At 33.3% G+C, this 23,431-nt stretch overlaps 3 protein-coding genes across 3 annotated transcripts in view; 2 read left to right on the top strand and 1 right to left on the bottom strand.

Annotated features, from left to right (window-relative positions):
• Positions 1-5: 5 nt before the first annotated feature.
• Positions 6-2,988, bottom strand: Spt5 (Transcription elongation factor subunit Spt5; the record flags this gene model as incomplete). Its single annotated transcript, XM_088232341.1, has 4 exons — positions 2,664-2,988; positions 2,455-2,539; positions 2,243-2,374; positions 6-2,156 (listed from the first exon to the last, which is right to left on the bottom strand). Coding segments are annotated over exons 1-4 (2,595 nt in total), but the record flags the coding sequence as incomplete, so codon positions are not given.
• A 1,622-nt stretch (positions 2,989-4,610) lies between these two features.
• Spase25 (Signal peptidase complex subunit Spase25) lies at positions 4,611-11,382 on the top strand. The gene is made up of 5 exons (XM_088232340.1): positions 4,611-4,935; positions 6,509-6,577; positions 7,490-7,623; positions 10,048-10,200; positions 11,109-11,382. Exons 1-5 carry the CDS (start codon positions 4,882-4,884, stop codon positions 11,293-11,295), a joined length of 597 nt encoding a protein of 198 aa, XP_088088466.1. The 5' UTR covers positions 4,611-4,881; the 3' UTR covers positions 11,296-11,382.
• Positions 11,383-12,781: 1,399 nt separating this feature from the next.
• Gpo1 (glycerophosphate oxidase 1) overlaps positions 12,782-23,431 on the top strand; it is a 33,058-nt gene continuing 22,408 nt past the window's right edge. The window contains exon 1 of the mRNA XM_088232339.1: positions 12,782-13,103. The gene's annotated coding sequence lies outside the window, so the exon portion shown is untranslated. The remainder of the gene's footprint in view (positions 13,104-23,431) is intronic.

The raw sequence follows: 23,431 nt of genomic DNA, 5'->3' as shown, positions 1-23,431 counted from the left end.
TGCGGTGTACGTGATCCGACCTCGTACGAAGGAGTCTGCGCGCCGTGCATAGGAGTCTTGTTGCCACCTTCCCTGTAGTGAGGCGTTGTGGAGCCCATAGCGGGAGTCCGTCCCGGAGTACGGTAAGAGGTGAACCCTCCATCCTTCGTGGGTACTCCGGCAGTGACAATATGATCCCTGTTGACGGAGATAGTCTGACACTGAGTATGAAGTTCCACTCGAGCGGTACTCTCTGTGGCGTCCTTGACGATGCCGACATTTCCCTTGTAGGGCCCACTGGTGATTTTTATGGTGGTGCCGATGAGTTCCCGGTCCCTGTTGACCCGGGCTCCTCCTCTCCCACCGCGACCTCCTCCCCTACCTCCTCGGGAGGGATGGTGCGGCGATTGTATGCGCGGGGACATGAATCCGAGCCCACCAGCATTAGCCGCACCCGAAGCGGACCGATTTCCTCCGGCTAATTGCAAATGCCGAGTTTTACAAACAAAAATACCTCCATTGTCCAAATACATCCTAGATTGTAGAAAGGCAAAATTGCGATATAAATGTTTGATTTCACCGTGACGACCAGCATGCGGTCCATCAATTACAGTGACTATGTCTTTTTTTTGTATATTATTTTCATCTGAATCCAACGATATAGTAAATCGATTTTCTCTTTTCTTTTGAAGTGCCTGAGGTTTGCATTCGATGACTTTGCCTTGCATACCCAAAACGTGGAAATTCTCTTTCTCTAACCTCACTATTACGCCAACATTCTGCGGGTCCAGTTGAACCATATCACCCCACTGAAACTGACCGAGTGAATCAACTCCGGTAGCCATATCAGAACACAGCTGTAGATCTCGTGGGAGAACTTCCAGTTCGTGCATAGTTAAATCTGAAACTAAAACAGCCCTGTGCGGTTCTACCCTCACTATGAGACCAGTATCACCCTCGTATCGTCCGGCCAAAACTTTAACATGATCCCCCTGCTTAAAGTACTTTCTTAGTTCATTAGCTTTAAAAACGAGAGCATCTTTAAGAGCCTCGTGTTTGGGCATAACGGTGATCATCGAACCATCGATAGCTATAATTCTGGCTTGCAGATTAGCCAAATCACCGGAAGAAACTTCTACGTTATCACCCATGGAAAAAGAGTGAATACTAGAAGGATCATCTTTAGCGGGCGCCGCTAATTCAATGTCAATACCTTCGGGTTGTTCTTCAAATCTTTCCAGTTCCGTAAGAGTAGGCTTAACACCTTCGGACAATATTGCGGACATGGTAAAGTTTTTATAAAGGAACCCTTTTCGCGAATAACGATTTCCTTCGAATATAAGAAAATCTCCGTCCGATGTAACTTCACCCCCGATGGATCGAATGGCTTCAGGGTCGAACGGTTTCGCAGCAGGACGGCGTTTTTTCTTTCTTTTAGCAGCATCAGATTCACTCTGAGCAGTTCTCAAGGCACCGCGTAATCTCGTATAGTCGATGCGGGGTAAAAGTTTAAGGTGAACTTGGTTCTGAGCTAAATCCACGTAATCCACCTGCGCGATGTCATCCCTGTACAGACCGCGCTTTAATCGCACCCACTGTTTGGATTTTAAACCGGATTGTTCCTTTACTACTCGAAGAACATCGGTCATTTCTTTGATGGGAACCATTTCTTGTTTCCAAATTCCCATTCGCAAATTACCAACATTAGTAATGGCAGCCTTTACGTATGTTTGTTTAAAAGATTCAATATACACATAACCTTTGACGCCCTCGGGAGCAATAACTGACTTAATTCTCAAAGGCTCGTCGGAGAATTGGTAGGCTATAAATTTTCTCATTAAAAGCAAAGCGGTAGCTCGTTCTTCTCCGATTCTACATTTCACCATCCACAAGTTGGGGTCCTTAATTCCAGGAAGCAGAGTTTGCTGCGTGATTTCATCGGACATTTCCTCTCCTCCATCACCGAAGTGTCGGGTGGCGGTGGATTCGTCAGCGTACTTGTTGCGAAGGTACTCCTCGATCTCCTCCTCCCGCTGAGACTCCCAGAGAGACGTCCCCCGGCGCCGCCCCTCGATCTCACGAGCCGTGGGACCGAGCTCGTCTACCTCATTTCCCACGATGCCCATCTCTTGAGCTCCTTCTTCCCACTCGTCATCTTCATCCACTTCATCATCCACCTGGAAAAGTTACAAAAGTTGCATTACTAGTTCAATTCTGTAAAATACTCATTTGAATTTCGCAAACATGAAGGAAATAGAAGTACCTCCGCTTCATCTATAATAAATCCGCCGAATCTATCATTCTTCTTCTTTTTCCTCGGACGATCTTCATCCTCTTCCTCTTCTTCGTCGTATTCCGAATCGACAATATCTTCTCCTTCGGGTTCTTGTTCATCCTAAAAAAAGAAAAATAATAGATCGCTTATTATCCACAACGTTTGACACAATAATTTCAGTTCCGAAGAGTGTAACTCACTTCTACTTCATCAGCCGATGCCTCCTTCGCTTCGTCATCTTTGTTACCACTTCGAATAGACCGATTAGATGCGGCGGACCCAGACCTGAAAACGAATTATTTAAAACATTATAAATAAGACATTCGCTATTAAATTAGAAAAAACAAGAATATTTTGTAAGTTGACACGACACCATATGTAGTGTGTAGTGTTATGAAAGTTTATCTACCTGGAGCCAGATCTGGATCGACTCCTAGAAGCTGATCTAGATCGAGAAGGGCTCCTGGAAGGCGACCTACTGCCGGACCGAGATCTCGACCGAGATCCTGAAGCTGAACGAGATCTGTTTGACTGCACTGATCTATTGGATCTTACACTGGCTCTGGAGCGGACTGAAACAGCGCTTCCAGCGTCCGAACCACTTCCAGAAAAATTACTTCCTTCCGAATCAGACATTGTTTGCGATTTAAGTAATTAAACATAAATCGACATTTCGAAAGTAGAATAACCAAGAAAGTATTTACGAGACCCCACAGGCCCACAAACGAAAAGACGAATCAAAAATTCCAAACCACAGATAAAAGCAGAGATTATGCACAAATGCACAGAATATAAACAGAAAACAGATCATTTGCCCATAAACCATAGGCATGACCATAAAGTGTAGATATTTGTTGCCAGTTGATGGATATGGTCCGCATTTTTTCTTTTTGGTGGCGTTATAATAATAGATGTAAAATTACGTAATTTTACCAAAAGTCGCGGTAAACTACCGTAATTTACGGTAATTTTCAGTAAGATACGAATTTGACGTACTAATTTTTTATGTTTCAAAGATATTACAAATACGAGTAGCCATTTAGTAGTCATTTTACATGTCTGCGAAAACCAGGTTTAGATCCATTAGGTGGTTGTCGAGATTTATTATAAGTATGGGACGTTCAAGGTCCGTACTTCAAGGTGTGTACTTTTTTCACTTTTTTTATAAAAAAGTTTATTATGTTTTGAAACTGAACAGGATCGGTGGACAAAGGGTTTTTATAGAGTTCTTTACAACCATTATTGAATAATAAAAATGAGTATTGTTTACATATTATCAACAAATATTTTTTCTTGACTTACAGGATTTAAAATTTCTTCTCATCATATTATTTTTTATTAATATTCATGCTTAATCAATCAATTTTGGGAAAAGGCAGACAGGAAAAAATGAATGGTAAGTGAATTATTGTTTGCTAAATAAAATTAGGGTACACTAACCTTTGTCCTAGTGGTAGATACCTATCGTGTGTAAACACTTCAAATAATATATAATTAAAAATGTAAATCTAATTATTTTTATTTCGGTACGCATAAGTCCTTTTTCCTACCATTTAATAACGTTTTTTTAATGTCAAATAGATATTTAAAATCAGATAATAAATAAGTTAACACATTTTTTTAAAAGGCTTAACAAAATAATCAACACACAATTATCAAAACTATACAACTGGTTATTTTCGCTAGGATGACATTATTAAAAATTTAAACTGCACGCGTTGAGATTTGCTGCGTATAGCGCGTTAGCCTAGGTGCGTTAAAAAAAATCGGATTATCCATAAAGTGCGAAAGAGCAAGGAATATTTGTTTTTTTACTCGTACCAGTTTGATAAGGCGTTTAAAAATTTGCTTCTAAAGAAACAAACATTACCTTATTTAAGGTATGCATGTGTGTGTTAATCCTTTGCAGGGTGTGTGCATCTTTGTGTACACACTTCTTAAACATTTAAAGCACTGCGTGGTTTGCATTAGCATTCGCTGATTGGTTGACCAAAATACGAACATGAAACTAACTCGAGTTAAAGAACAAAGAGCGCAATATTTAAAATAGTTTGAAGAGTTAGTTTAATGGTTTAATACGATCGATTTTCAAATGTTTCAAAGCAAGCAATGCCTACATTGTAAAATTAAATCAGGTTGCTGCAGTGGCAAGCAAAAAAAGCGTTTTATACTTTCCCTTAACATTTATGAAAAAAAAACATACTATTTTTGAAAAACGATATTTTCATATTGTTTTTTTTCTGTAACGGAACTATTCTTGACGCTAATTCAACTGTTTTTTTTATTTGGTAAGGGTGGCCCTGCCCAACTGCGCACAGTATAATCGGTGTGCAATATATTGGTGGGCGGTGGGACCACCCGTACTCCTTTCCCTTTCACTTGGCGTTTCTTTTTACAATGTTCGACAATTTTAATGATAAACAAGTACTTTTATAATATGATTGCTGGCAAACTTAAGTGGAAATTAAATGTCTATGGTATATAGTTGATGCTGTAGTTTATAGGAAGATTGTGTCGGATGTCAGGATTATTCATCTATGGTCTGGATCTGGATTATTTTGCCCGGTACAGTTGACGTTTTCATAAAAACGACCCGTTTGAATTTATAAAACCCATCTACTTAAATTATGTCTACCAAGAAAATGAATCCAGAAACCAAAAAAGAAGAGGCGTCACCAGAGGTAGTTCGATGCATACTATGTTTTAAAACCGTTTTGCACATAAGCGACATGTTATTTTAATGTTCGAAATGACACGTCAGACGTAAATGCAATGATTTTTTGACATATTTGCTACACTTTTATATTATGTTCATGTTTTTGGGAATCTTATTTACAAAAAGCTTTTTGAGAGCCTCAGACTTCTTTTCAATTCATAAAACAATTCAGAAAAGTTATGATAAAAATATTTTTGTGAATTGATGTATCTTCATATTGCACCTTTTTACTTTATAAGAGCGTCAAAAGTGTTTAAAATTAAACAATGTTATCACACTATTAATACATATTTGGAAGACGTAACTGAAAAACGTAAATGTATTTAATGTGAATATTGTAATCACTGTATGTTGTAATATAATATTTTTGTTTGGTTTGACTAAGAGATTGCCTGTTGCAATAAGTTCGCCATTCAACCATATAAATTATTTTCTTATATATTGAAGACTTTTATTTTTAATGTCAACTTTCCACATTTAAGTAGACATGTACACAAATATTTCTTTGTGTGAACTTTTAAAAATATCAAATTTTTAATCCATATTAGCAGATTTCGTGTGTTTGTTAAACAAGAGAAATTAACACAGTTTACACAAAGCAGTAATCAACAATCCTGTCAAAAATGTTCAAAATGCCGCGGTTGTCCAAATGGAATAGGCGGCCAGGGAAGGCCATTGCTGAATCGATCTGGCTGTCTGTCAATCTGTTCACTATTTTTTACAACCATCTGCCTAACATCCTGTATTATACAGATCATAATGTTGCATTGCATTAAAACTATGATTATTCAAATTCATAGATTTTCACGGCTGTTCAGATGCACAATAAGTTTTTCTGGGTTATTATGCCGTGTGTCATTTGTAGTATTTACTGACGTTTCAGATCGCATTGAAATTTAAAAATTACTTAAATACAAATTAGCAGCATTGTCCTCCGATTACATTTTAAGACAAATTTTTAACATGTCCTACTGTTGTGTTAATCTAAAAGAAATCATATGTTTAATAACTTGATTTAGATTTTTTCGGAAGTAACACCAAAACTGCGGCCTTTTTAACTGTTTTTGGGATATTTGAAACATAACATACTATTATACATTTTTTTCATATACAATACAGTAAATAAAGATTGGTGGCCTTTGTTGTGTAGTGGTTAAGATACTTGACTTGCACATGGAAGGTTCAGGGTTCTGATCCCGTTGAGAACTCAAAAATTGGGGTGATTCGCTAAAGACTCGGTGTGCTGTGCTGTAATTCACCAATGTAATTGGGCCTTCTGGCCTATTGTGGTGTCAAAAATAAATAAATAAAAGGAAATCAAAAGAACATGATTAAAATTGATGTCACAATGTTATGAATATTATTAAGTACATGTATGTCTTCATTTTATTTTAATGCTAAAATGCAGCTATTTTTAATTTTATATTTTTTCTCTCAAATGTCTGCACCACTTGCACATATAGGTGTGCGATGCTGTTTAGCAAATAAAAGTAGACGATTATTAAAAAATGTGTTCCATCAATTGCTTTTTTTTTTAGGGTGTTTTCAATGTTAACAAATGGGATGGCTCAGCAGTTAAAAATGCTCTTGACGATGCTGTAAAAGATGCAAGTGATTTTATTATAAATACTTAATAGGTTTACATTTTTTGCTGTGGTAAATACTTTAATTATACACCAAATAAAGTTTAGGCAAAACAAGTTTAAAGTCAAATAATTGTTGCGTTTTGTCAAAATGGACTTAATGAGATGTACAAAAAAAGTAAGACAAAACAACCTATTTTTCCCACTATGATGAATATGCAAAAATTATTCAATTTCAAACTTTTTAAAAGTTTATTGAAATGTATTAACATATAACCTTTTTTAGTATTAGACCGATTTAATAACTAATTAATGATATTTATTATGTTTTACTCATATTAGTAGATGTACCACAAATAAAATAAGGAAATTCAGTAGATATTTAAAAAAATATATATTTTGAAACCGGAAATTTGTAACAACACATAACAATGTTATAATTTGTATTTAATCCACACCAAGTGCAAGAGGTTTTCTCTTTTTTGATCTGGTATGTATTTCTTTTTCTTCATGTGTACTTTCGCCTTATCACATATTTCTTTCGTAACTTATTAAACATGTTAAATAAAATAAAATTATTGGTTAATGTTCACAGGAATGTGTGACATTTCAAAGTAATTATTTTTTATTGAAATCATTTTATGAATTTTCTCAAATATCTTTGAGAAACTTCGCTATACAAATAAAAGTTCTAATTTTTTACCGTGTGTTATCTAATTTCTAAAATCTAAAATCTAATTTCCTGTAGCATTGAACTTCCTCATTCAATACAAGAATATAGTAATTATATAATTATGACAAGTATGAATAAATATTAATAACTTATTGTAAATACAGTATCAGATTAGTTTCATTACTAATTTTGAAAAATGTTTTTATTTAGCTGGCTTTTCTTTACTTAGGTTTACGCTTTCTAATTGGTGGATTCCTTTTAAGGTACTCAAAACAGAGCTGTCGTGTGAGGAAAACTTTGCTCTAATGGATGGAAGATTAGTGCTCTGTGGACTAGCAGTTGGTGTTGCTCTTTATGCCCTGCTTTGGGATTATATGTACCCCTTCCCGCAGTCCAGGTAACTACTTCTTTTATGAATGCTGACATACACAAATATAATATTTGACATCAGCAACACCACCACATTAAAAATGCAAGAACAAATGCGGGACAGTAAAAAATACTATATACTACATTGACTAACCTTACTACTTAAAAAAATATTTTAGAGACAAATTTAAAATCAACATTAAAAAGCACACGATCACTACACTAACCAGACGAGACGTAACATAAATTAATGGGCCTTACTTATCAGATTACCTTATACCAAATAAAAACTATACCCGGTGTAACTATTTATACCCGGTATAAGAAAAAGGTTACTTATAAAAATATTTACAAACCAGTATAAATATACTAAGCTTACTATATAATTAATTTTTCTAGTATGTCGCATTTCTGCGTACATTTATGAACAAGCTGCGTGTTCATGTGCAGTTACAAATACTAATATGTTATTCGTATTAGTATTTGTAACAAAACAAAAGAAACTAAACAAATGTCAAGTGTAACTTACGAAATCCAAGTCAATCAAAAACGATAATGATATTGATTTATTAATGTTTTATTTTATTATCGTGTTTAAGAGTTGGAATTTCTTCTAAAAAAACCGAACTGTAAATAAACTGTATTTTCTGGGCTTCATGGACTTTTGAAAGAGAATATTCAATGTAAATAATTGAAGAAAGACAATTCATTCACTGCGCACAAATTAACATTAGTCATAAAAAGAATAATTACATTCATAAATGAAATATGCCACTGATAAATGTTTAGACGCATATATATTCATTTAATAATTATAATTTAAATATATATTTTATGTATAAATACTGCCAAATATAACAAGGATCATTTTCAAAACAAATGGTAAACAAAATTTATCTGTATGTAATGCAAACTTGATGATAATTTTTACTCATTTCACTTTAAAATCTCTAAAAAGACAGCATGTTTTCTAAATTGTTTAAATTCGAGATAAATGCAATCCATTTTACTACTAAAAATGTGACAGGTGACAGATCGCAGGCTTATTCCAGTGTTATATCACAGGTATAAATGAACGTAGTTAATCACCTTCTGAAAATGGTATCGATAACAAAAACGGCATTTTTCAATTAGCAGAAAACACCCACAGCACTAGAAAAATCTTACAGTTCTTTAAAAATCATTAAAATTGGTTAAATGCATAGTGAGATTCTTGTTTGTCATATAAAAAAACTAATGTTTTCATTGTTTATCATTTGTTAAAGTCAAAAACATTCCAACTGTTGGGCAAATTTGGTTATTCACTCTTTTCACAAAAGTGCTATTATCTCAGTTTCACTTTTCTATAGTTGGCTGCTTTCTGCATAACAACGTTCAAATGAGGAATCAATTTCTTTGGTCGATATCCCAGCTCTATTCTGGGTATAACTTTATGCGAGGTTTATAATAAAGAATTTTTACTTAACCATCCTTATTTTATCACTATGCCTAGGCGTAATTTTATACCAGGTTTATAAGTAACGGCCTTTAACACCAATTGGTTTTTAAAATTATAAATAAATTAAAAAATGTAATGTCCAGTAATGTGATACGTTGTGATCTACCTCCTATCTAATAATCAAAATACTCATAAAATAGTTTAAAATCAAATCATTTTAACTATAAACAGAAGCTGAAATTGTAATCTAGTTCCAATCTGTAAATTAAATTATCAACTAAATAGTTTTTAAAATCTCAACCGCCTATGCGGTGCGGTGCTTTGTATTAAAAAAAATATATATAATAGGGAAATATTGGGTTTTTTTTTTACAATTTTAAATTAAAAACTATAAAATACTTTCGAGTAAAAAAAATTTTTTTTAGTATTTATAAAAAATATTTTTAAATATATAATTTCAATTTCCCGCAATAACGGTTCATTGCATTGGCCACGCCCTGAATATGTCACTATTCAGTTAAATTTTGAACTTTGTTTGTGACTGTTTAAATTGAAATAGAACATCGTCACGAATCTTGATGTCACAATTGTCAAGGCCAAACATGTCGCGTTTTTGTAAAGACATATTTTTTAACAATTTCATTTAAAAAAAAGTATAAATACACATCTCCACAATATTCATATTGATTTTGAAAATACAATTAATTTTTCTAAATCCATTTCACATGTTTTTATCGGTATTTGTAATATGTGATATTTCCCTATTGAGTCATTGAATTAACATATGCATTAATATTAGAATTTCTTATTCAAATGTTTAATTTATATTTATTTTCCATGTCCAAGTGGAGTGGAAAATACAGTCCCGTAAATGAAATAGAACAGGATTTTTACTTGGGATTTCTCCCAAACAGTCATCGAGTCAAAAACACTCATCCACAGTTTCAAAGGTACCCAATGAACATCTGCTTACATTATTAATTATAATGAATTTTGATAATTTTTGTGTTCCAGACTAGTTTTAATAACCTGTGTTTCGGCGTACTTTGTCCTGATGGGATTTCTTACTCTGTACACAGCCTTTAAAGAAAAAGGCATCTTTGTAGTTGTAAAAGAGACAACTGGAAATGGACACCGAATGTGGGAAGCTAGTTCTTACATGCAAAAGTAAGTTTTGTATGATGTTACTATTATTATTTCATGCATATTTAAATCACTGCTGACTGTTTGTCGGCAGTTTATGTCAGAACTATGGGATGCGAACCTAACACATAGAAGCTGGCAGCCGACAGAGATGCCTGGAGGCTCTTTGTGAACACCATATGCTCCAACTAGAAAGCGGACATGGAATGATGATGATGATGATGATTGATATCGGAGGAAAGAAAAATCACATAAATATATTTTTTTTACATTAAAACAAATTGTCTTAGGTCAAATAACATTATAAAACATACTATAATGTGTTTTTGTTGTTATTTTCACATACAAATCGTTGTGATCGTAGAACAACGACGGATGTGTGAAAAATGCGACATTAACTTTCTCATATATTTGATCTTGAAAAGGTTGTACGAAGAGTTTATGTTCCATGTTTGAAAAAAGTATATATACAACTAACCAAGCATCAAATGATATACTTTTGTACTAGTCAAGTTGTGACAGTGTCAAAAAAAAATTTAAACTGCTTTCATATAAAGTTGAAGAAAATCACATCATCGTTGTTCTACGATCATAATGAAATATAATAGTCTCATAAAAATCTATAAGACACAAAAAAATTAGGAAAAATTGAAGAAATATGAATGTTTTAACTTAGGCAGAACAGTAAATGTTACACACTGTGTAAATTGATAGCTAAAACAAGCCAATACCAAGTCATAAGCACTGTAAATGTCTTCAATTCCGTATTTCCTTCTCCAAAATGTTATAAAAAAAGGTTAAGTTTTCATAAATATAACTAAAAAATTTAAATAGGTATTTAGTGACGAAATTTTTTTCATGAAAAAAAAACACCTTAAATGTTTGCTGTGGAGATAATTATATCAATGTCTATATTCCAGTTTTCTTTATAGATACGATGACAAGTATCAGTTGATCCTAAATGTGTACGATCCGAAGACCGGAAGCACGCGGGAATCATCATTTACCAAGTCTGTGGCCAATTATATCGACACAGAGGGAGTCATCATGCACGGCTTGATCGAGAACGAAGTCGTTAAATTGTGGAATTCTTTAGCATCCGATAAAAAAGAAAAATGAATCACGCAGCATTATTCTAAGGCTAATTAATATTCTCGATGTCTTCTTGTTGCAGTCTTTTTTAAAAATAAACGTTCTCTAGCAGTATAATTTGTTTCAAATTTTATAATATAATCCCTCTAACTTTCCTTTTCAGTGTTCCCTTTAAAATTGGTTGGTATTTTAACAGAGATGTGAAATGTTTAAATAACGGAAATATAAGAGTCTAGGCATAAACTGGACTTATGACCATTGATAGGTATTGAAAATGAATGCCAAATAACGTTACGCAGTGACAAATAGATCACTTAGACCAGCCGATGACAGAAAATAAGCTCTGCTTTGGCTTCCCATTTTGCCTTAGAAAAATCCAACTCTTTTGAAAGATCGGCCTCGGCTGTCGGCCTCGTGGTGTAATCCCTTCTCAAAGAGATATTCCACATCTGTTACAGTATCTGTCAATATAAAACATTGTTTTTGGTACTTGTTAAAATTGGCTGGTTTAAGTGGCCAATGACAGGTCATAAGTCCTGTAAATGTCTAGACCTCCATATTCCTACTCAAATTTTTTTTTTTTTCTAAATTTGGAGAATTGTTGAATAAACTTGTATAAGAAGAATAAAAATGAGTAAGTTCAGTGGTTTTTTATTTATTTGTAAAAGACTATTAAACCAGGCCAAAAAAATTTTTTTTAAATTTTTATGTCGTATTATCAGAGCTATGATTTTTTTAAAGTTTCGCATTTCTGAAATAACTTCGCGTGTGACGACAAATGCTTTCTTCCGCTTATTCTCTATTAGTATTGCCCATTGCTCAATTGACGGCAAGCAAACCGGAAATCTTCTATAACTCTCTTATCATTGGTTGATTCATATGAACTCGTGACATCGTTCAAAATAGTTAGTTTTCATAAAAATATTTTTTTCGTACATTTTCAAGAAACTTTGCTGAAGCAGTAGCAAGACCAAATGTGAGGTTTGTAAATTAAAACTGTATTACAACAAGCGCATAATTCAATGCTCTAACTTTTACCGCGCGTAAGAAAACATTTTTTGTATCCAATTTCTCGTAGGGCCGAATGCTCCTGAAAATTCCCCCTAGTTTTTTTTCTTTGCGCCTGCATGAAAATGTCCATGCAATTAGTTTAACACCTTAAACAGGGTTGCAATCAGTCATAATATTAAAATAACAACCGTGAAATAGTAATGCTAACGTGTAACGTATAAAAAATAACTAAAATATTGGGTTACATAAATTTCTCCGTGTTTACTTTTTGCATACACGATTTATGATTGCTTGTATTAAAGCCGGTTTGATAATTTTCGTTACAAATACTATGAAATCGTTTAAAAACCATTAAAGTTGCCAGATACAACGCCAAATATTGTAATTTCGATTCTAATAGTGATGATGGTTTTGAAACAAACGTCCATTGAAAAAAACAGCAGTAGTCGGAAGTATGAATATGTATTATTACGAAGTATGACGAATGACGAATGCGAACATTACGTCATAGTTCGCGAGGGGGAAGGGACTCGTTATTTCTGTCGGGGAATTCTACGCTGAGCGCCGCGGAATCAAGTATCGAGTAATCTTCAGCTTGATTCTAAAAAGGTAGACGTTTTACGTGCCATTCCGTATCGTTTTGATGATACTTTTTGCGTAGTGTTACGTGCTACATTCTAGCCTGGCTCGTAGGATGGGCAACCTTTATGCGCAGTTCGCTAGGCGCAGTTACGAACTTTAGTTAGATATTTAGTGCATCCTTACTAGACGCTTCGCTTGGTTATATGTAGTGCTCCCTGATATTCATTTGTGTTTCCGAAAAGGTAAATTTAAACTTTATTTATTGATATTCCTAAAAGCAATAATTAAACGGGACATTCCATTCGGTAACACGAATTTCATTTACTATCCGCCCAATCGATACTTGAAAATTCTTAACCTTACATCTGCATCAGGTGTTTATTATTATTTTCATTGCTATTCAATATTAATTCTTTAACCATCGGATGAGGCGACATTAAGTAATTAACTTTTTTCTCAGGGCTGTGATTGGTAAACGAAAACGAATGCCTTTGAAAATGTATATATATACGTACCTGTTAAGTATTTATATTTGTTTTTTGACTTTTTTATTTACTAATGTAGATAACTAGACTTATGAGAGACCATTGTATAGGTGTAGTACTCTCAAAAGAAATTCAGTCGGTTGCATCACAGTTAGTAGATGCGTTTTGCATTCTGCCAAAACTAATTCCCAGGCCGCGTTGTCTATTTGGCATACGTTTTCTAAATTAATATAGGAATGTACTATTTATTCGTTTTAATTAGCGTTGTCTTTAAATGGCTATATATCCGTTACTACTTGATTTGTCCTTCGTTATTTAACACGAAATGTTAATACTAAATCGCGAGTATGTTTTCCCTATAAATCTACGTTTTAAATACAGTCACCATTATTTGTTACCTTATATTTAATAGGAAATTCAATGAAAACTGTTTGTTTTTCTTGAGAACGGTTCTTAAAGCATTACTATAACTTTCGATTTAATAATTATTAATAAACGCAACTTTAAAAAAAAATTACATTCACATAAAAACATGTTTTGGAACATGTTCAATGATAGGTTACCAACGAATATTCGTATATACTTCAAATTTTATTACAAATATACACCTTATCGTATGGAAAATTCGATTTGACTTTAAAGGCAGTTAAAGATCTCCGTTGACTTTATATTGTAATTGGGGGCCTGGACCTTAGAAATATCAAGGGGGCATTCCACAAGCATTTATTTTTAATTTACGACATTCGACGTCTATTCATTTAAAAAAAAAACTTTTATTGATTATTTTATGATTGTTAATTTTTGTAATACAAAAAAAACACGTTCTATTATTTTTTGTGTTTTTATTTATTTATTATACTTGAAAATATTTGCACTGATTTTTGTAATGTTATAATAATCAAGTTTTTTACATTTTTTTTTTTATTTTAACATTTTTTTGTTGTTTTTTTTTGTTTGTTTTGTTGCACCACAACAGGCCAGGAGGCCTAATTACAGTGGTGAATTACATCACAGACCACCCAGGCTTGAGAAAAATCACATTTAATTTTTGTGTTCTCACCGGGAATCGAACCTGGAACCTTCCGTGCGTGAGTCAAGCGTCTTGACCACTACACCACGGAGGCCGCCGTTATATTGTTTTTACTTTTTTATTGGATGTCTAAAGGTCAACTGGGAAGTTAAAAGTTATCTTCGTTATATCATATATTTTTAGAATAATAATGTTTGTGCAAGTAAATTATTCTATTAAATCCCAAAAGGAACACTCCCACACTACCAGAAGTCAAACTAGAGGATGGGTCATGGGGTCTATCACAAACTCTGAATTCGGGCAAAAAAAAATCAGGTTTCTGGGCCCCAAAATATTCAATATGTTACCCAAACATTGCAAAACCGTGACCCGGATTCAATTTTACAAATCTGTAAAAAAATGGTTACTGGATTTAGGTCAAGAAAAATCGGAAAATTTACTAAAAATAAATTCCTAATAAATTAATATTGTATAACTGTATAGTATATTAACAAGTAGGTAGTCATGTTATTGTTTATTTTTGCATAAAAATGTCTGCCTTAAAACAGGTTGTACCTAGTTAGGCAGACTAGACATGATCCAGAGAAATCTATTACCTAAGTGATTATGTAGTAGATAAAGTTATTGTTATTTTTGTTAATAAACTTTGATTATTATTATTATTTGTCTATAAAGTAAGTTCAAATTTAAATGTACGCATAGGATATATTTGTATGAAAATTTCAAGTATCTTCGTCGTTAACATGTAATTGAAAATGTTTGAAATCAATGGTCATGAGAATATACACATTTTCTTACAGAAAATTCAGTTTGACTTTATCGATAATTGAAGGTAATTCTGTTAACTTCTCATTGTAATCGGGCCCCGGCCACATTTTATGTGTCTATAGTCTGTGGGTAAACAGTATAATATAACAAACAGTTAAATCGATGGTCCCTGTTAACAATTTTGGTTCTGCAAAATGACTACTTTTGAGTTGAGCAGTTCTAAGTTTGTTTTTTACCAACACTGTTGCTGTTGCATGGACAAAGTTATTACTACCGACAATATTAGCCCAGAAACCGACTAAATAACATGATTTTCAATCAAATAAATTATTGTATACCATGTAACTTTAAATTGTGATTATATTTATATAAATAAGGGAAAATTGGTAAAAATGTCGACCATCGAAATACGCGACCATCGAAATACTTAGGTACCCACTTAACCCTTTGAAGGACACCTCGAACAAAGTGGTGCATAAATATACCAGCAGAATTTAGGTATTTATTTTCTAATATTTCGTATTACTAATAAGTACTTCGTCGGCCTCGTGGTGTAACGGTCAGTGAATTTGGCTACCATGCGTTTCGGGTTCGATTCCCGATATGGTTACTATGAAATATTTATTTGAAGGGGTGTTTTTACACTAGAATATTTCATAGTCCCTGGACTGATACCTGAGGCGTAAGACTGATCGTTTGACCTTCATGTAACAAAATTGATCGAGATACGCTGCAATTGGTGTACCGATGCAGTGCCCTATGCACCATTAGGTGCGGAAAGGGAATGATGATGATGATGATGAATAAGTCTCATGTCACAAGAGCATCTCAGCTTTTTTAATGCAATATGTTTGTTATTTTAAAAGAAACATATTTCATTAGGATTGCAAGACGTAAATCAACACAAAATTGTGTCCTTTAAGGAGTTATACCATAAACCGGTCATGAAAATCTAGATCACGACACGACTAAATAGAAAGAATCCTTATTTTTGAAGTTTTAAATATTTATTTTTAACGTTTTAACGATAAAAAAATCTAAGGTGGTTCAAAAAATAGATTTCATAAAACACAGTTAGTACCTTCAAAAAAAGCAATGGTTGTTAAAAGTTATCAGAAGGCATTCACTTCATAATTACATTCACACTAAATTATTTACCTGGCCTTGTGAAATAAACGTGATTAGTTTAATACGCATAAATTAGTCGTTTAATCTCGTCGTATAATATGTAATATTTTTACGATACTATCGCTACAGATCGCTACCTTTACCTACGTACGTATAGTAAATATCTACTATTTACTCACAATATAATATCAAGTTTACTCTTTCTTAAATTTAAGAAAAAACTTTTTCAAACAAAAATATTTTTAGCAAATATGATGATATTACCAGGCATAAAGTTAATTTTCAAATGCTAACAATTATAATTCGCGAATTTTTCTAATTTTTGGAAACTCTCGGTAAGAATCTCGGGTAAAAAGGAAATCGAATGGAGAAAAGTCCGCATATTTGTTTTTAAAGGTAGTTTTACACTAAGGTATTTTATTATTCTTGAACTGGCACCAGGGCCCCGATTACAATGGGAAGTTAAAAGAGTTATCTTCGACTGTCCATAAAGAAAAATTGATATTTATATACGAAAGTGTGTATATTTGTATGAAAGCTTAAAGTATCTTCGTCGGAAAAATTGTGCGCATTTTCTACTTTTCATACAGAAAACATGGTTTTACTTTATTTATGGAATGCACCATTATGCACCATCGGGTGCGGATAAGGGTTTGATGATCATCATGTCAATGTATTTGTATCACCACATACGTGTACCTATTTCGTAAAACTATTAAGATTATCTTGACTTCAAAGGAATACAATTCTCTATTTTTTTATTTTTTTTATTTGAGTGCAGATGATAGAATATACGCCTACATTATGCTTTTATAAAAAATGATCATTAGGATGCAATTCCTATGCAGATTCCCATGCTGGCCTTTGTCTAGCTCAGTGTTTCCCAGACTTCTTTATGCCATGCCCCACTGTAGTCTTTCCAAAAGTCAGATGCCCCACCGGCATCTTTTTTTATTAAACAGCAGGTAAATTTTTAAATAATATTGTAATGTTTGTAAACATATGGACCCCTAATGAAATTAAATAAAACCTATTCTAATACATATATTATAACTGAAATTATTACAAAACACAAATTGAAAATGTAATTAAGTAACGGGTTTCATTCTATTTTAAGTACAATTTAGCGTATATTTCAATTTTGTACATCTTAGGCATTTTTTGTGTGACCGATTAGTATTGCCCCTTATTTGTGGAATGCCGACGTGTCTCGTCTCATCTCTGAAGCGTGGTGCTCCACCTCTGAGGCGTTATGCGGCTTATAACTTATGCCCCACCGGTGGGGCGTAGGCCCCCCCGTGGGAAACACTGGTCTAGCTACTTCCTATTTCTTTTTACTGTTTCCATTCAGTAAATTTAATGTATTACGTTATTATTTCATTTAATTTATTTCGTTTAAATATTCACAAACTTATTACGGCATTTTTGGTCGATCCCGTGTTAAACCTCTATAATGAGTAAGTTTAGTGTTTTTTTTTTTTTTTAATAGTTTATAGATTACTTTGACTAAAACGTTCAGCAAGCCGTGGCGCAGTTGGTTTGACGGCCAACTGTGAAATTGGCGTCACGGGTTCCGTTCCCGCGAGTTGCAAGGAAAAATCCAACAAATATTTTTTCCTCAATTGGTCTGGGTGTTGTGGTATATTATTCATAAATTCCTCCCATATCCTTACTTTCCTGCTGACAAGCCTCTACAATTGAGGCTTAGCGGGTTATTCCTTTAAAAAAAAGCAATGAAGCAATCACTTTCATTTACAGTAGGTACAGTACGTACAATGTACAGCACTTGTAACTACGCTTGACATATAAAAGTGTTGCCTTTTCATTTAATTAATTAAATCTCATTTTTTATTTTCAACATATATACAGTAATTAATTCAAATATACCCTTTTTTCGGAATCCGAATTTGCGATTATCCGAATAAGGTCCGGTTCCAATTGAATCGTATAATTGAACGTAGTTATGCAGAAAACAGCCAGCCATAGAAAAGAGAAACTGAGATAATAGCACCTTTGTGAGAGAAGTGAATTATCAAATCTACACAACGGTTGGAATGTTTTTGACTTTGACAAATAGTTAACAATGAATACATTCGTTTTTTTGGATTACAAAAAAGAATCTTGTTATGTGTTTGAACAATGTAAATGAATTTAAAGTACGTAAGATTTTTTTAGTCCTGTGGGTGTTTTCTGCAAATTGAGAAATTCCGTTTTTGTGATCGACACTATTTTCAGAAGGAGATTATTACAGTTTTTTGTATGAAAGCGGTCCGGCTGTTTTTAGCAAAACAGAATTGACCTTACTGCAGCCGTTAACACCAATATCTAATTTTTTCAAAATTGTGTACGTATTATTTTTTACATTTTTTCGCACCTAATAGTGGATTTAGTGAATTCAGATAATTTCTTATGCGAAGATTATTATTATCGGCCTTACGCTGCCGAGCCAGTAGGAGCCAGTTTTTCGTAGAACTTTTTCAGTGTACAATACAACATTTAAGGATATAGATTACACAAACATCACTCTGTCAGATTTGAAATTTACACTAAAAATGCGTTATGTAACTTAGTAGACATTATAATAATAAACATGTACATCTCCCTTCTCCTCATTATCCTCTCTTCAAGCATTCTTGTCCTAATCCCGCCCAATTTACAATAACTTACTGTTTTTTTTTTTAAATATTTTTAAAATCTTTGATTATTAAATTTTTTTACGAGTACACGAAAATAACATTTTTATATGTATAAACTTATATGTATGTATTTGATATGTAATATATTTTCTTTACTAACTTTGTATACTTTGTGGAAATCTGTTATTAATTCTGAGTTTATACACTATACATGTTTGTTTACTATAAATATGTATGTAGTATTTAGTGAACATGATAAAAATAAAAAAAGAATCAATTCATTAGTTACGTAAACCTTGACGAAGAAGCTTGTTTTCTTTGAAACCGGTCGGTGGAAAATAAAAATTAGTGGTTAAAAACAAAGTTGAATTATTTATTTTATTATAATGAATAAGCACAAAGTTAGTGCTTCAAATATAAACTTTATAACGTATTTTTATTTTATTATTTTTTTACATTTCTCCACAATATCCATATTGATTTTGAAAATACAATTAATTATTCTCAACCCATTTCATATATTTTTATCGGTATTCGTAGTATGTGACATTTCCCTATTGTTCATATAGAAAATACCTCCAAGAAAATTTCTACACACTTAACTCAAAAGCGAGAATTTTGGACTTGTGCCATTATTATCGCTCAGGTGCGACTTGTTTTTGGCAACAATTTTTTCTTACAAAAAGCATATTAAAAATGTAAAAAAAGATCGCAGTGCTCTTTTTATAAGTATCGCAGTGCCTATGTTATTAAAAAAATTATACTCTCTTTGAATTTCTTTTTTCCTTTTAATTATGTCATTACTAAGATTGTATTAAATGTTCAAACTAGGAAAATAATACGGATCATTATGTGCTAAGTGCTACTAATAACTTTATTATTAAGATGAGGTACTTAATGTTTTTTATTTGTTTTTACTTCCCTATCTTGTGTAAATGGGCGGCATATTGAAAGATACGATAAATGTTTCAACGTTATAATATCGTTTTGTGTAGTTGCAGAATATTACATACTCGTTATCTGTATTTATACTCCGATTAGATTCAGTTGCACTACTATATCGATGTATATATACTCTAAGACTATCTAAAGGTTGTAAATATGAATAAATAATTGGTATATTTTTTATATAGAGTTGGCAGAGAAAAGTTATGGAAGGTGTTATCGGAGTATGGAGTGAGCAGAAATCTGACACGAGCGATTGCTTCTCTGTATAAAGACAGCACAGCATGTGTTAGGGTAAACGGATCATACATATCGTGGTTTGACATTCATAAAGAAGTGAAGCAGGAATGTGTGATGTCACCATGGCTGATCAACGTGTACATCGATAACTGCATGAAATAACTAAAAGGCTTAAGAATGGGAGCAAAAATGGGTGATTTAAATGTCAATCGTCTTTTGTATGCTGATGATGCCGTACTTTTTGCTAACAACAGAGAGGAACTGCAATTCTTGGTAACAAAGGTCTACGATGTATGCAAGGGAAGCGATTTGCTGATGAATGTCGATAAATCGAATGTGATGGTTTTTGAAAGAAATGAAAGTATGACTAAATGTGAAATCACTGTGAATGGAGTTATACTAAAACAAGTAAAGGCATTTGTGTATCTGGGAAGTATGTTTACTAGGGATGGAATGACTGACAAAGATATTGAAAGGAGGTTAAGTGCCGGGAACAGAGTTAACGGCGAACTTAAATCAACCTTTGCAAATAAATGTTTGTCACAAGAGGCAAAATTAGCAGTTCACAACGGAGTCCTGGTCCCAACCCTGATGTATGGGAGCGAAGTATGGACTTGGAAAAACAGGGATGAAAGTAGGCTAAATGCTGTTGAAATGCGATCTCTCAGGCGAATGTGTGGTAAAACTATGTACGATGGATGCACAAATATTGAGATCCGTACATTATGTAAGGCTAAGACAAGCATTATCAAGAAAGGAGCTCTGCGCTGGTTTGGACATGTAGAACGAATGGACAGCGAAAGAACGGCTAAGAATATTTACAATGCGAATGTTGATGGATGCAGAAATAGTGGAAGACCGAGAAAGACATGGTATGACCAAATTTAACAAATACTTAAAGATGGACATGTCAAAAGTCGGAATAATCGACGCGCATGCATGAGAAGATGTATGAATATAGAGGAAGTGAGATATGTATGCAAAAATAGAGTGATGTGGCATTCTATCCTCTCTGCCTGCCCTTTCGGTGAAACGGTGTGATGGTTTGTTGTTGTTGTATATTTTTATACGTATGTGCGTTATGAAGGCACCTTCGTATATGCATAATAGTGGTCTAATATTTTGACGATGTAAAAACTATTTGCTGCAAAATCGTTACTAATTAAATAGATTGCTATCGAATAAGCGCAATTAGCGCTAATGACCTGAGCGATAACTAAGCAGAAATGTCCTTGGGCCTGGACTCCGATTTAGAATCGGGTTGTGGTCCCGTGGTTAGTAGTGTTGCGAACTCACGGGCCAGAGGTCCGAAGTTCAAACCCCACTCTACCCCAACTTGATTTCCGTTTTCTAGTATTGAGTTATGTACAACTCGTTGAAAATGGCCACCAAAATTGAAATATTTGGGAAAATTATAAGAACGCTAATATTTTAACATATAACAGAGATGAAGAACATTTTAGAAAACGTAATGCAGAAGTCTAGGCATCTACAGGGCTTATGATCTGCCAATGGCTGGTTTAAGTGGCCACTTTACACACACTGTGTAACATTCACAATTCTGCCCATATTTGAACATCTATATTCCTTCAATCCTTTCATCTGTTGATGTTTGTGAAGTTAAAGAGCTGAAACCTTTATACATACTAGGCAACGCCTGAAAATGTTATTTTTTCAATATCTATACTTCTTCATGGACCAGGTCGATTTAACAAAATTTCGGACAAACTCAAAATATTTCTTTTACTTAAAAAAAGGTTTTCAAAGTTATCTATCTAATTAACATTTTACAACAGAGATGAAGAACATTTAAGATAAGGTAATATAGAAGTCTAGGCATCTACAGGGCTTATGACCTGTCAATGGCTGGTTTAAGTGGCCACTTTACACACTGTGTAACATTCACCATTTTGCCTATGTTTGAACATCCATATTTCTTCAATTCTTCCATCTGTTATTCCAAATTCTTCCATTTTAAATGAACATTTGGACAAACTCAAATATTGGTATAAGATATTTTTGGGACTTTCTGAAATTGAAATAATATTTTAGAAATCGGTTTTTAAATACAAAATTCGATATAAGTATTCTTTATTGAAAAGTTAATTAGGTAAATGTATAGATCACAAAATGCTCTGCATAGCAGTATTGCCAACTCGAAACCGATAAAATGGGACTTAGGCATTTTTTGAAATTGGGCATCCAATTACTTTTATACACTACTACTGATTGGAGGAGGGCAGTTGTCGTGCCTTTTTATAAGGGAAAGGGATCTCGTGCGGAATGTGGAAACTATAGGGCAATCAGTCTTCTGAGTTCTGTCGGTAAACTGTATGGAAAAATTTTAATTGAAAGAGTGAGGTGACGAAAGATAAAATGTGGGACTAGCAAGGAGCCTTTGTGAGTGAACGTGGATGCACGGATCAAATTTTTGCGCTACGAATGCTAACGGAGAAGATTTTGGCAAAAAGTCAAAAACTATACTACGCATTTGATGATTTGCAAAAAGCATATGATAAAGTAGATAAAATGATATTTTAGAAAACATTTGGATAATATTATATTTAAAAATCCCTCACAATTACTTACAATTTACAATATTCCCGTTATATAAACCTCCCCCTCCTTCATTAGCTCCTCCTACCCCTGTCAGTACCTAGATTTTTTAAATTCTGTATATTTATTTATTGTGTGTACGGCCTAAGCCGATTACAACAGTTATAGAAAAAAACATATGTACAAGAAACTGAACAAAAAGAATAAAACACGAGTGATACTTTAATCCGCAAAATTTATTTATATAATAAATTACAATGAACTTCCATCAAGAATTTTCACTTACAAACTTAAATGTTTTTGAACAAAAAGAACATAAAACTATGTAGCAAAGACAAACAGCGGCAATAAAATAAAATAAAATTGAATCGAGTTGTGATCCCGTGGCTAGGTAGCGGATTTACGGATCGGTGGTACGAGGTTCGAACCCCACTTTACCCCAACTTGATTTCCATTTTTAAGTTATTTTTATTTACAACTCGTTGAAAATGGTCACCAAAATTTAAACGCTAATATTATTTTTATTTATTTAATACATTAATCGATGCGTTTTTTGATATTTTTATTAAAATCATTTAACCATGGGGTTTAAAAAAAAAAACGAAAAATCAAATTTAAATAGGTACAAACGAATTTAATAAATAATGTTAATCCTCTATAATTTTAACGTGCCGTTTAGATTAAGATGATATGTGTGAAATATGCTATTCTCCGACGGATATCACGCAGATGGTTTGTTTATTTGGAAATTCTTGTAATAATGAACAGACTTTAGTAATCTA

Source organism: Micrasema longulum, unplaced genomic scaffold, assembly GCF_059751315.1.
Source record: "Micrasema longulum isolate JH-2025_06_02 unplaced genomic scaffold, ASM5975131v1 h1tg000976l, whole genome shotgun sequence".
Lineage (NCBI taxonomy): Eukaryota > Metazoa > Arthropoda > Insecta > Trichoptera > Brachycentridae > Micrasema > Micrasema longulum.
This window is presented reverse-complemented; position numbering and strand designations above follow the sequence as displayed.